This window comes from Lethenteron reissneri, chromosome 11 (assembly GCF_015708825.2).
Source record: "Lethenteron reissneri isolate LAM-NWPU_2019-01 chromosome 11, ASM1570882v1, whole genome shotgun sequence".
NCBI lineage: Eukaryota > Metazoa > Chordata > Hyperoartia > Petromyzontiformes > Petromyzontidae > Lethenteron > Lethenteron reissneri.
In genome coordinates this window covers 12,837,690-12,851,436 of record NC_083789.1, presented here as the reverse complement: position 1 = coordinate 12,851,436, position 13,747 = coordinate 12,837,690, and the positions used below count along the sequence as shown (strand labels likewise).

Below are 13,747 nucleotides of genomic sequence, written 5' to 3'. Positions count from 1 at the left end.
AGAAGTAACAGAGCGTTGCGCTATCATTAGCAACTGTCGCCAGGTAGTAAAACATGCCCCCTTGAGTACCCGATAAATGCCGTAAATGTCTGCAGTGACCGTTATATTTGCGGTCCCGTTTTGCGACGGTAAGTCTCATGTCTGCGGACCCATAAAATGACATCGCAGGCCTGACCATCTCCCTCCACTGTGATGGGCGATCCTGGGCATGGGGACGAATCCTGCGAACCATCCTATCTCACCATATACGCTGGTTCCAGATGCGTGCATTAACCGTAAATAATGAGCCGTCCGTTTCATGGAGGACATTAAAGATTTGCAACAGCCTTGCGCAATAGAAAGGGCGCAAATACCAAATATACTCAATTATTGGGATCATGACAAACTTAATCCTAAGAAACACAGGAGCATAGTCCAGGAGTGAAACGACGGACACAGAGACCAACTCGTCATATACTTTATTTTTTAAAATATTACACTTTAATGGTGTAAAATATTCAGCAATATTTCCAAACTCAAATTTTCGTATAGGTTAAACTGTGCACGTTCTTTGATTCGTGTGTCCGTGGCCCTAGGGGCCAGGTGCAGCTGCATTTCTCCGTACGTTCACAACAACAAGTGCATGGCTCCTCAACCGAGCCAACACGAAAACAACTCAAAGCTGCAGCGAGCGCCCCTTCAACAGCAGGGCTCACACGGGCCTGCTGCTGGGCGCAGCGCGGGGCCATCCTAGCGATGGCGCGGGGCACGACGGGGATTCATCCCCCACGAGGAGCGGCCGGCAGAGCCGGGGAAACGGACACGAGCACGGGAAGTGTAAGAAGAAGCGCACGCAGGGCCGCCCCCGGGCGGCCATGGAATGGCTTGGGTCGCGCTGTGTGCGGAAGGTGCAGTGTCGCGAGACAGTGGTGCACGATGGTGCACGGTGGCGGTGAATGCGGGTGGTTGTAGTGGCGCGGAGTGATTGTGGTGGCACGCATGGTCATCTTTAGGAAAAGAAGTCATCCTCCTCGCCCGAGAACATCACGTCCCCATCCACATAGTCCGTGTCGTCCTCATCCTCGTCGTCCTCGTCCGTGAAGTCGTCCTCCGTGTCCCCAAACTCAAACTGCTCGCGCCAAGTCTCGTCGTTCTCCCCCTCTTCGCCCGTCCCGTCGTCTCCACCACCCTCTTCAGTCTCCGCCTCAGTGCACCTGCAATGACGAAATCTCCACATCAACAATGCAAGCACGAGGGGGCAGTCCGCCGCCTGTGTGCGTGAGACTGGCGTGCGTCCAATTCACTCCCAGCCCTCCCCACTCCACACTCAAGTTGCTGAGCACAGGCCCAAAGGCATAAAACGTCACATGGACAGCAACAAACAGCACTACCAATGTTCTAACAAATAACAGTTGACACTTTTCTTTAATTAAGCACGGTTATTATATGAGCAAAAGAAAATAGATAATGGGAGGGAATTCCAAAGTGGAACAGTGTGAGTGCAGCAAAATAAATGTTGCTACCTGAGTTAGTGAGTGGGTGTGTGAACAGATGAGTGTGTTGTTGTCATTTGCAGTATGATGTTTGAACACAGAATGAGATGCAAGTCAGGCTGGTTGAACAAGTCCTCAACAATGGGTGGAGGAATCAACGAGTGAAGTTCGTGCACACACTCCAAGTTTTAAGTCGCAAGTGAAGCCATCACTGCGCGTCTGTGTCGCAGGAAACGTACTCTATGGTGATGTTGAGGTTTCTGTTCTCCGCGTTTGGGGCCGACTCCCCATCGCGGTCCATTGTCGCCGAGCCCTCGGCCTGCAGCCCGACTCTAAAATCCTGTGGCGTCACGCACAAAGCAGAGACATCCACGCAACCCGAACAAACACGCGTGAAGCGGCCACAGCGGTCAGGACGGGAACAACGAGGATGTGCGTGCCGTGGGGGCGCTGTGAGCGAGTGGCGGCACCTGTGTGGACGCGTGCAGAATCGCGAGCAGCCGCTCCTGGATGCGTCCGATGATGGTGCGGCCTAACGCCAGGTGCACCGGCTTGAGCAGTCGCACGCACCACGCCAACTCCGTACAATGCAGCAGCGACTTCTCTGTGCACAGCCAGCGTCGCGTCCGCACAGATCAGTGGCGGGCCCTCGCAATGGCCGTCGTCCACTAGCTCACCGCAGCGGGGGTGCGCGCGCTCGTGTGACACGCGCACCCCTACCAGGGCGGCACACGGCTTCAAGCGCTCATGGGTGGGTTTACCAAACTTGTGTCAATACCCTGCTGGACGAAGGGCCCCACTTCCTCCCCCCCCCATGCCATGCCGGTCATAGGGGTGTGACGACTATACTTCATCACGCTAGTTAGCGTGGGTGGGTGATGCTGGCAGGGGACCAGAATTGGGTTATATCTCGCCACGGATATTAGCTGTGGCTGGAAATCGAACCCAAGTCACCTAGTTCATAGTGGAGTGCACTAAACAATGTGTCATAGCTCAAAGGCAAGTTACAGCATCATTCGTGAGGGTTCCAGCGAGTGGGAGGAGTCCTATTTCTGGTTCTCCAATGCGCGACGGGCGCACGTGTGTCTGTGCGCATGCACATACCGAGTAGAACCTGCAGGCTGTTAGTGTTTAACTCCAGGTTGTGCATCTGCTGCTCTAGCGAGGTCATCTTCTCAGCCTCCTGACTGTAATAGCTATACACACAGCAGTAGGACAGCACCTGGGAACAAACACACACACATACACGCAAGTGCTCACTTTGGAAGCTTTGACCGGCACTGCGGTGAGGACAGGGAGAAACGGTGAGAGGCGGGGAGAGATGGGGGAAATGCGGAGAAAGAGATGGGGAGGGGTGGAGAGAGACGGAGAGAGGCAGGCAGAGACGGTGAGGACCGGGAAAGTCGTGGAGAGGTGGGGAGAGTCGGTGAGATAGGGAGAGATGGGAACGGGTGGAGGTAAGGCAGGTTTCGTTACCTTGCGGGCTTGCACGAGGATGTTGCAGGCGTCCGTGACCAACACGAGCGAGTGCAGCGGGAGATGTTCTTTGGCTGCTGCCACCCTGGCCGCCAGCTTCACCGCAAACTCCTGTCCCCGGGACGCACACGGTCAGTGTTAAACACTTGCAAGGAATCTCGAGTTTTCTTAGCTGCTTGTGATACAAGTCCCGTTTCCTGGGCTGGGCTGCATGTTGTTCATCTCTTCTCTCAAATTTTATCCACGCACTACTGCGGACGTCTTCAAATCAACTCCTCAAGATGACCGTGGTTAAGTAGTGTGTGGCAAAAGCTGGAGAGAAGAAATGCTCAACATACAGCCCAACCCGGAAGCCCGCACTTGCATCAACCAGAATCATGTTCAGAAATTTCCAAGATATTGCAAGAGCTTACTCAGTTGCTACACCCACGCCAGTTGCAAGCAGGGCTTAGTTTTTTCACCGAATATGTTCTGCTTCGCTGGTAGATTGTGAAGGTGACATGTGCTAAGTAACCACAGCCATAACGATGGAGGATGTGGTGTACTGGGTACAAACATATTTGACGCGTCACCGACCTGGCTGAAATCCAGCCCTGGCCATGACACGACCTTATGTGCACTTTGGTTGTTCACGCTGCGATGCAACCAGGGCGCCGCTACATTCCCTCACCATCCAACCTCACCCCAGTTCACACACTCCCTCTTACCCGCGCTTGGTGGTGGAAAATGCACATCTCGTTGTAATCGTGGAATTTTTTCTCTTGTTTGGCCGCACGGCTCACCTGCGAGAGAACAGGTACCTCAACTCTCCAGCCACCACAAGAAAAGCACCACATTATCGTTGGTTCTTGAATTGGCCAGGTCAAGTTGTCTAGATTACAGCGTTAAGAATTGACATATCGGTTTGACTGTAGTGCAATACAACTCTCATGTGCAAAATAGTGGGAAAGTGCTGCCCTCTAATGTGTGGAACAGGTCACTTGAAGAAAGGATATCAGGCAGCTCTGTGATATCCGCTTCCGTGGGCCGTTCTCTAAACAGAAACCGTTGCACTGTTCTGTGCGATTTCAAGGATGCCTGTAGCACACTTGGGAATTAATTGCGGAAAAATTACCTGAAAAAAACTCTCCAGCCAGCAACAACACAAGAATATTTACCACGCTTCTGTCGACACAGCCTGTGGGTAATCGCGCACACATGGGGCCGTGCGAAGGCAGGATCTTAGTGGACAAAATCAGTTGGCTGACAAGGATCCTTCAAGTTCATCGACTGCAGAGACTCAAATACAACCAATATAAAGACACTGATATAAGAAGTGCAAACGATTTCATTGGACAGAGTGAATGAGAGAAGAGACACAGTGGCTGGGTTTCGTTACGGGAGGGAGCTGGGACAGAATCCGGGGCTTAGCCATGCCGCACACACAAGCGGAACAAAACACGAGCAGCAAGTCCTAGCGGCGGACATAGAGACGGCGGAGATCTGGAAGAACACGGAGTGAGACTGAACGAAGCAGACTGGCTAGGGAAGGAGACAGACGGCAGAAATTAATTTAGCCCAATCGTCACCGATGGGGCCAAATTAATTAACGATGACCATGAAAATGTGTTTGTGGTAGAGCTGCCGGCGCATCTAGGAGTGCTGCACACACGATAAGCGGCTTACATCACATCTCACTTCAACACACGCGCAAAAGGCACCGCCCGCGGCAGCTGTCCCTGTGGGCACAAGGTGACTCAGCGCCCGGCCTGCAAGCGGGCATTAGTCTGCCAGTTGGGGGGGTGGGTGATGATTACTGCTACGTGCAATCCCACTCATGGAGAGGAGGTGATGAGGGCGGGCCGTGTGAGTAAGGCAGCATGTAGTCACACGCACCATGCCCGAGCAGTTGTAGTAGTCCTTGTGGGTCGGCTTCCAGGGCTTTAGGCAGCGCCAGCAGAAACCATGGTTGCACTTGGCGCAAGTCATGCTGCACACGATCACATACAAAGATCCTCCGTATAACCTCAACAGACTGCTGGGGAACATACATGAGTATGCACATATATAACAAAGAGCCTCTGTATAGCCTTAACAGACTGTAGAAGCAAGTGCTGTTAGCGAGAACCTATGAAGGCCGGAACGGCTCACAAGGGGGTGGGTGGCCAGCAATACACCCGGCCGCCTTTGTCTCCCGAGTGGTAATGTTTACACACCGCACCAGGTACTCATTTGAGGACGATTCACCCTAGGGGAGGGCCTAGGATAATCATTACTGCCGTTGGCTGCGAGTGCAAATCGAAATTGGGTCATCGGGCTCATAGTGCAGCGCTCTAACCACTGCACTACTGCTCCCCACACATACAACCGCGAAACACACACAATCATACAGAGGCTACCCTGGGGGAAGTATTTAAATAAAGTAATTAAAAAAGGGAATTAAATATGAAATGTAATTATATTTGTAATTGGCAACTAAATGACACAGCTCAAAGTAATTGGTATCGAAATAATTCGTTTTCAAGGGATAAGAGACACAGGGAAGTGGAATTCTGTACCTCTCCTACATGACTCCAGTAATTTGTCAGATTAATGTATTTTGCCCATATGTGAACAAAGTGGTGATGATGGCGGAGGTGGTAGCGGTGATGAGGATTATAGTGATGGGAGCGATAATGTTGGAAGTGGTGATGATGATGACATTAACGGTGGTGGACTTGGTGGTAGCGGTGATAACGATGGAAGCGATGACGACGGTGGCGGTGGTGGTCGCAGTGACGATGGCCACAGCGGTGGTGGTACCCACTGGAGGCAGCCCTCGTTCTTCTCGATCTGCGCCTGGCAGCTGGGGCAACGCTTGGAGATGAGCTTGGCCAGGTGCTTGCTCAGCGCCTCCGAGTTCATGCCCTCGTAGTACCCGCCGTCGTCCATCCACTGGGACATGTGCCCACAGCTGGCAGGGTAGTGCGCCTGCTCACGCGTGAATCACAAAGACAACGATTGCTGCTGAACCTGAGAAATTCCACCGGAAGGCCAAGACGGCTATCAATACCCACATGCCCAGTCGCTACCCACACACTCATGTCCGTTTCTCCACGTCCCCACACCTCCAGAAAGTTGCAGGAGAAGCAGGAGCTCCAGTGGCACTTGGCGCAGGTGCCAGCGTGGCCGATCGAGTCGGTGCACAGGATGCGGTCGCAGCCCTGAGGGTTGGTGCACCACGTGAGGTTGGTGCAGCTCTCCACGTAGCAGCGCACCAGCCCGCGATTGTACTGCGGCGGGGCAAAGCGCATGCGCTGGGTCAAACCGTGAGTACCACACTGCGCAGTGAGACTCTTGTGTCTGCAGCATTTACGCACAACCGCGTCTCCGTGGCCCTTGAGGACAAATGTCATTATTATACTTAAATGAAAAAATTAATGAAGGTAAAGGTGCAGCCCTGCAATAACCGATTCACGCCACTGCTGGCGGAAGGGTATCCACGAGAGCGAGCTCTGGAAAGCATTTAGCCAACTGTTCTCCAACTGACCAGACGTGTCGGAAGAGGTGGGAGTTCCCACACTTTATCCCACCACACACGACCTCTCGATCGACGGTAGTGAACTTATCTATGCTGCTGGGTGGATAAAGGTGCCGGGAGACAGAATCGAAATGGCGACCTCTGGATTGCGAGTCAAGTGCGTTGCCCGTTAAACCAGGGTAGTTCCCCAACAACAGTTGCAGTATTTAACATGGCCTAGGTGCACAGGCTTCAGGGACAAAGCCATCTCCAGTCAAGACCGACAGAGTGAGCACGCGACGCCTGCACCGCGCTCTGGTGGTGAAGAGATCCATGGTAGGGGAGCAGCAAACCATAAGGAATGACCTCTCCCCCACCCCCCAGGCTTTGGCAGATTTGCTCACGGCTTCACCAGGAGCATGCACAGGGCAGTCGAGAGCAATGGGTGGGGTAAGGTACTCAGGTGCCACCCTACAAACAATCTTGAAGACCGTCACTGGAAATCTTGGACTCAATCCAAAAACGGGATCGGCACGGACTCCGACACGAGCATAGCAGCGTGGTTGTCATCGTGCAAGCGGGGGAGCAGAGGCTCGCTGCTTCGTTCTGCAGCAGTCGTGACTTGAGCAGGAGGCCGATTGCAAGGTCAGAGAAACATGAAATGGAGCAGCGGCCTAGGTACGAGTAGAGAGCCCGTGCTCATTATGGTGCCCACACAAGTGCGTGCGCATGCAGGTGTGCATGCATGTGTGCGTGCATGTGTGTGTGCATGTGTGCGTGCATGTGTGTGTGCATGTGTGCGTGCATGTGTGCGTGCATGTGTGCGTGGTGCCGACCATTGCCAATGCCTCGGCATCTTGCTCCAGGATGCTGCGGATGAAATCTGGTGGCGGCTGGGCCAGGCACTCTGAGATGGGGCACTTGCAGTTCGTCACCATGTTCTGCTCCACTCTCATGGAGAGATACTCCCTCCAGCACGACTGCACAAAGACAAAGATCCATCATGCAGACCACCCAGCGTGGTGGTGCCAGTCACCTTCAACAATCACCATCCTCTACTGGCAGGCTATAGCCTGGGCTACAGGCTGGTGCCGAGTCATCCTGTACCACACAGGGACAGCTGCCACTGGGGGCATCCTTTGACTATTTGACATGAAGTGCTCTTAGTTGCCAAGGCCTGTAATCAGCACACGAAAGGGTCGTGTGGCCAGCACAATGCCTGACCACCTTTGTCTTCCCAGCACCGATTTTGATCATACACCGCACCAGGTACAGGAATCCCGCGCTATACCTAGGATATGCGTTGCTGGGAAATGCTATTTAACTCTAAATGACTTCAAACGAATGCGAATTTCACAGAGGCATAATGTTAAAATAATGGGTTGTGTTCCGAGCCGATAATTCTGAAATCAAAATTGCGTGACTTAATGTCATAGAGTGCACAAAAATACATACGATTATAAGTTAACATACATTTTCACTAATAATAAAAAAACAAATCATTCGATAGAACTTCCCAGAGACGGTTGAAGGGCTTTGCTGATTGAGGCCTCTTGGGGTGAGCAGTGGAGTTACACATTGTCGAGGCCAGTTTCAGTCCGCCAAGTGCAGGAGAATCCCTCCACATCATGGAGGGCTATTTATAGCGCCAGTGCGATAACCACTGCGCCACCGCTCCCAACCGACAAAGATCCCCCCCGTACAGCCCTCAGAATCAGAATCTTCCATTTATCCTGGAAAAATCCGAGAGCTATGAAAAGCTCTTTTTCACAAAAGTCCAGTAACAGACTGTTTGGGGCAAGTGCTGTTAGCGAGCACGATGCCCGGCCGCAGAGGATTGGTGCAGATAATCGTCACTGGTGTTGGCCGTGAGCGGCACTCAAACCTGGGTGGTCGGGTTCATAGTGCAGGGCTTTAAACAGCTGCACGACTGCTCTTGCCCAACAAACACCCTCACTCATAAACACCATATTTAACACATGCGAAACATTACCCTTACACGGAAATGTTCCCAATTCATTAGCATAGTATAAGCGAAACGCATAATGAGGCAACTGATAGTGGGAGACTCCTGTACTGATTTAAGACGGATTCGATAGAGAGGCCCAGGACCGATTCAGATATCCGCCACCGGTGTTGGCAGCGAGCGGGAATCGAACTCGCGGCGCCGAGTTCGTAGCGGCGCCGCGCTATCCACGACACTACCGCTCCACACAATACACCGACACACACACACAGCATCACATCCCATCCCCTATGCCACGCACAACACACACACACAGCATCACATCCCATCCCCTATGCCACGCACGACACACGACACACACAAGCGGCACGCATTCGGCGCTCGTCTTGTGCGCATCCGAGTGCGACGGGGCACCTTGCAGCAGGAGTGGCGGCAGCAGAGCGGCGCGATGTGGTCCACGGTGGTGAGCAGGCAGACGGGGCAGGTGTCGGCGGGCGCCGGGGCCAGCGGCGGCGGGGGGGGGGCGGGGGGCGGCGCGTTGCGCACGGCCAGGCCAGCGGCGCGCATGAGCTCGACGGGAGCCTCCGCAAAGCGCTGCAGCAGCACGTCCATGTTCCATCCGCAGTGCACCAGCAGGTGCTCGGCCACGGTCACGCTCAGGCCCAGCACCTCCTGCACCTGCGTGGCGAGCAGCAGCAGCAGGAGGAGGAGGAAGAGGCGGGGCGCCATTGCTTTAATCGTCGTTTAAAGAGATGACGAGCACATGCCCAAAGGCCCGGAAAACATTAAGCGTGCCAGCAACAAAAAGCGCGATCAAAGTTTGAACGGACAAGGGTTGATGTGTTGCTTGAGTAGAGCACGGTTATTGTCAGAGCTTGGGAAAAGAAACGATGGGATTTCCCAAGTGGAGGAGTGTGAGGTGAAGTGTGTGTGGTGGTTGAATGGTGGGGATGAGATGAAACAGCCTGCTAGGCAGAGTTGTCAGCATGGATGGATGAATCGATGAGAACAGTAACCATGGTCAAAGTAATAGAGAGGAAGCCGACCCAGTGCTGGATCAACAATCACCTGGACTGCTGCTTTACTCTGGATTTTAACATGTGAGGAACTGGGTGCTCCAGCCCAGTTGTGAAAGCAGCAGGATTCCACCTTCAGCCAAATATTTGCTTTGTACAACAACAGTAATCACTGTTCCAAGTTAAACATGATGGGCTTTTGCACGGAAAAGGAACCCGAGGATTGGCGCAACTCCTGAGACCAAGAAGAGTGGCGTGGGGGGGAGACAGGGACGGAGAGAGCCGCACCTGGGCGATGCCGCCGGTCATGAGGCGCCTCACGTCCTCCTGTGAGAGCGTGCGGCCCGCACTGAGCCACCGCGAGCTCAGTGCCACCTCCACCTGGGGCACCACCTACACCGCGACCACACAACAGACGCACGCACGGACGGACGCACGCTCCGTCACCCCCCATCGTGCAGCCCCACGCGGAACAACCTGGCGGCATCAGGCTGCTCACCGAAGTGTTTAAGGTGGCTAAGTGCGGGTGCGGCCACAGGAGCCGCAGGGTTCGCTCGCTCCAGGAGAGGGAGGGGGCAATAAAGACGAGGGAGGAGGGATGACGGGGAGGGAGGTGTAGAGGAGCGAGCCATTTCACGGTTGCGCCCCCTTGCCTGTTTGGGGACGGTGGCGTCACCAGGTGCGTGGCAGGGCGCCACGGTGCCCGCGCGGCCGTGATTGCTGATCGTGTCGAGGTGTCGCCAGCTCGAGTAGGCACGCCGTTTGTCCGGCGAGGCGGGGTCAGATGGGACGTAGTACAGCACCTGCACATTGCCAGGGACTAGTTTCAAGTAATAACTAGGGAGGCGAGAACTCAAGAGAGCATTTGCAAGAAGTGACATGGGTCACCAAAATGACAAAGGCAATCAATGAAAAACAAGTTCAATAACGAACCAAATAGAAATCGAAGCTAAAACAACTGCATTGCAGAAGAAATTGAATACAGGGCTCGAACATATATCAATGTGAAATATACTTCCTGGAAGAAAAGTCAGCTGGGAGAAATGCCTTTTAAAACCCATTCTCAGTCAAATTTAGTAACAGAAGCATCGACATTGATGATTCAGGGCGAGCATCACACTCGTGTGCGCGTGGACAGGAACACGTGGCTAATATAGGAGCGGAATCGCTGCGGGACGACCGCTGAGTGACGTAACAATCGCATGCGGTTCTACAGACACGGGGTCGCCTCACAATTACAAGGGTCAAGTCGAATTTTGATATCCAGTCAAGAACTGAATGAACATTTGTCATTCCGCCGGGTAGAAGTTCTGCCCCATTCAAACAAAGACAAAGATCCCCCATGTAGCCTTATAACATTCTGTTGAGGCAAGTGCTGTTAGCGAACACCTATGAAGGTTGGCACGGCACACGAGGGGGTTGGGTGGCCAACACCACACCACACCCGACTGCCTTTGTCTCCCCAGTGGCAATGTTTTTACACACCGCACCAGGTACTCATTTGAGTCGACCTCAGGGAGGCCCAGGATTGGTTCAGATAATCATCACTGGTGTTGGCCGCGAGCGGGAATCGAACTCGGGTTGCCGAGTTCGTAGCGCAGCACGCCAACCGCTGCACTACCGCTCCTCTCTCAAACACACGAACAGACACACACCTGCGGGCTGTCGTCTTCCCGGCAAAGGTAGCCCTTGTGCAGCAGGCGCTCGATGCACCAGCTGACCTCCACAGCACTGCAGGTGAAGCGTGCGAAGGTGCGACCGCCCAGATTGCCCTTCTGACACACCTCCACCACCTGGGCCCGCGCAAAAAAGAGCCTCCGTATAGCCACGACAGCACGCTGCTGCAAGCGCTATTAGTGATCACCTATGAAGGCCACCACCACACACAAGAGAGTGGGTGGCCAGCACCATGCCCGACCGCCTTTGTATCCGCAGTGGTGGTATTCACAGATCATACCAGATGGTTCTTACTGGAAGCCATGACCAGTTCAGATATTCGTCACGAATGTTGGTCGTGAACGGAACTTGAACTCGGGTCATCGGGTTGATAGCAAGAGCGTGCCAATCACGATACGACTCCCCCCACACAACAGCCTGACCAGACTGTTGAGGGCAAGTGCTGCTAGCGCGCACCTATGAAAGCTGGCACGGTACGCGAGCGGGTGGGTGGCCAGCACCATTCCAGGCCACATTTGTCTCCCCAGTGGTGATGTTTACACATTTCACCTGGTACTCATTAGAGGCTGAGTCGACCTAGGGGAGGCCCAGGACCGGTTCAAATAATTGTCACTGGCATAGGCTTACGAGCGGGAACTGAACTCGGGCCGCCAGGTTCGTAGTGCAACGTGCTACCGTCCTCTACCCCGCACCAGCACAGTACACACATTTAACACGCAGGAGGCTTTTGCGACCAATTTCATCCATAAGACATTTTCTTGGGGGTTAGATCGCGTAAATATATAAATGTGTCGTTAAAACCCACAATCACCCGACACAGCCAACTAGTCAGGGTTGTCACGTAAACAGAATGTGGCCAATTCGTCACTAGGACAGCACACCGGTGTGTTGGAGAGCCAAGCCACAACATTTACAATCTGAGTACGACGTTTTGCCAGTAATAACAACCAGCTTAATCAGGAGATTTATAAGTCCACCTGTTTCGTTCCTTATATAGAGGCATAGATGTGGTGACCAAACTTCTGCGCTCTTGCACAAAGTGGGCGGAGGGGTTATTCAGGAGCCAACGCACATTATGCGAGTCCTTTGATCTTGCCCTTCCTGTCCAGTGTGTATTAAAATAGCCATACCAATGGTAATCCCTTTTTGAAGAATGGTGCCCTGTATAGGCATGCATTTAAACAAAGTATTATTTGATGATTTGCTTCCACGCAGCAAAAAGTCGGTAGCTATCCGTACGGTTAAAATTATTTTGTATTGCTTTCATTTTCGATAGATTCTCTACACATACATACATACACACACACTCGCATGCGCAGCTCCGACGTCACACCAGCGTCAAACAAGACCGACGATGCAGAGCACGCACAGGCGGCTGCTACATCCGACACCTGACCAACAAAATCACACACAAGTTCTGATTCCGGATCCAATTCCGGAGCTGCGGCGCCGCCACGCAGCCCCGTCACGCGCCACGCCGGGTTACAGGCGACGCCGAAAACGCCGTGCCTTGTGGACGAGGTGGTCGATGTGCAGCTCCAATTCGGCCTTCAGAATATGCATGATGGCGCAGGAGAGCACGTTCTTCTTGCGCTCCAGAAGGCGCGTCACCAGCTCCTCGCTCGCCGGGTACGTCTGCGCTGGCAGCAGCGACACGGGCCCATCGCCGCTGGAGCTCATCGCCTCCAGGGCCGTCTCGTTAATCCGCAGCACCCCTAACGGCGCACACGTGTGGTGTGTGGGGCGAGTAGGGTTTACTGTGTGTGTGGGGCGAGTCGGGTTTAGCGTGTGTGTGGGGCGAATGGGGTTTATTGCGTACGCTGCACGAGGGTTTAGGTAGTTTGCGTAAGCGTGTAGTGCATGCTATGTGCGTGGGTGTTCGCGAGCATGTTGTCTGCGTAGATGTGCGCGTGCGTCAATAGAGTGTGCGTGGGGCGTGCTCCGCGTGCTCTCTCACCCGTGAGCGAGTCGAGGTCGGCGTCGCTCGAGGTGAGCACCCCGCTGGGCCGCAGCAGGGCAGCAAGCGCCGGGCGCAGCAGGGACGGCGCCGCGTCAGTCACGCGTGCGACCTCCTCCACGAGCACCTCCTGTGCGCCACCACGCGGCCATCACGTGCCGAGCTCAGCAGCCGCGTCGCAGTGTGGTTCACCGGTTCCCAAGGATTACTTTGTTCTTTTGTTTGATGGCAGCGAAGCACGGCCCAAATGTCAAAAATGCTCAGTGGCCAGCAACAAATAACACCATTAAGGTGAAATAGATAACAAGCGCAATGCGTTTCTTGAGTAAAGAGGGAATTCCACAGCGAAGCAGCAAGACTAGCGTTGCGACATGTGCCTCTGGTAAATAAGGGTTCGATTGACGACAACTCAACTTGTGACCGTCGTCCAGGAACCAATTAGGTCGTAGGTGCGGGGGTCACCTATCTCTGTTGAACTTCTTTCGCACTGTACATAGCCAACCGTGCTAATCTGAGGTGTGGAGGAAGGACCACAAACTAAACACAAAAAGCAGTTCTAAAAACAAGAGTTTTCAATCTAAATGATTTAAAAGTGCATAGCTCCAGTGGCTTCCTAATATCGGAAGGAAGAGCGTTCCAGACGGCCGCAGAAGCGCATCTGAGAACGCACGAAGCAGTGACCGTCAGTACGGATCATAGACCTTG

The 13,747-nt window shown here is 53.6% G+C and overlaps 1 protein-coding gene across 2 annotated transcripts in view; it reads right to left on the bottom strand.

The window, feature by feature from the left end:
• Positions 1 to 441: 441 nt before the first annotated feature.
• LOC133341497 (cullin-9-like) overlaps positions 442 to 13,747 on the bottom strand; it is a 36,517-nt gene continuing 23,211 nt past the window's right edge. For both annotated transcript variants that reach the window (XM_061550182.1, XM_061550183.1), the window contains exons 28-43: positions 13,043 to 13,172; positions 12,595 to 12,800; positions 11,064 to 11,201; positions 10,062 to 10,211; positions 9,697 to 9,801; positions 8,807 to 9,070; positions 7,263 to 7,406; positions 6,035 to 6,199; positions 5,734 to 5,897; positions 4,824 to 4,917; positions 3,656 to 3,730; positions 2,949 to 3,059; positions 2,577 to 2,694; positions 1,943 to 2,076; positions 1,712 to 1,812; positions 442 to 1,193 (exon numbers count right to left, since the gene is read on the bottom strand). In XM_061550182.1, coding sequence (XP_061406166.1) covers positions 989 to 1,193; positions 1,712 to 1,812; positions 1,943 to 2,076; positions 2,577 to 2,694; positions 2,949 to 3,059; positions 3,656 to 3,730; positions 4,824 to 4,917; positions 5,734 to 5,897; positions 6,035 to 6,199; positions 7,263 to 7,406; positions 8,807 to 9,070; positions 9,697 to 9,801; positions 10,062 to 10,211; positions 11,064 to 11,201; positions 12,595 to 12,800; positions 13,043 to 13,172 — 2,304 coding nt within the window. In that variant the 3' untranslated portion in view covers positions 442 to 988. The remainder of the gene's footprint in view (positions 1,194 to 1,711; positions 1,813 to 1,942; positions 2,077 to 2,576; positions 2,695 to 2,948; positions 3,060 to 3,655; positions 3,731 to 4,823; positions 4,918 to 5,733; positions 5,898 to 6,034; positions 6,200 to 7,262; positions 7,407 to 8,806; positions 9,071 to 9,696; positions 9,802 to 10,061; positions 10,212 to 11,063; positions 11,202 to 12,594; positions 12,801 to 13,042; positions 13,173 to 13,747) is intronic.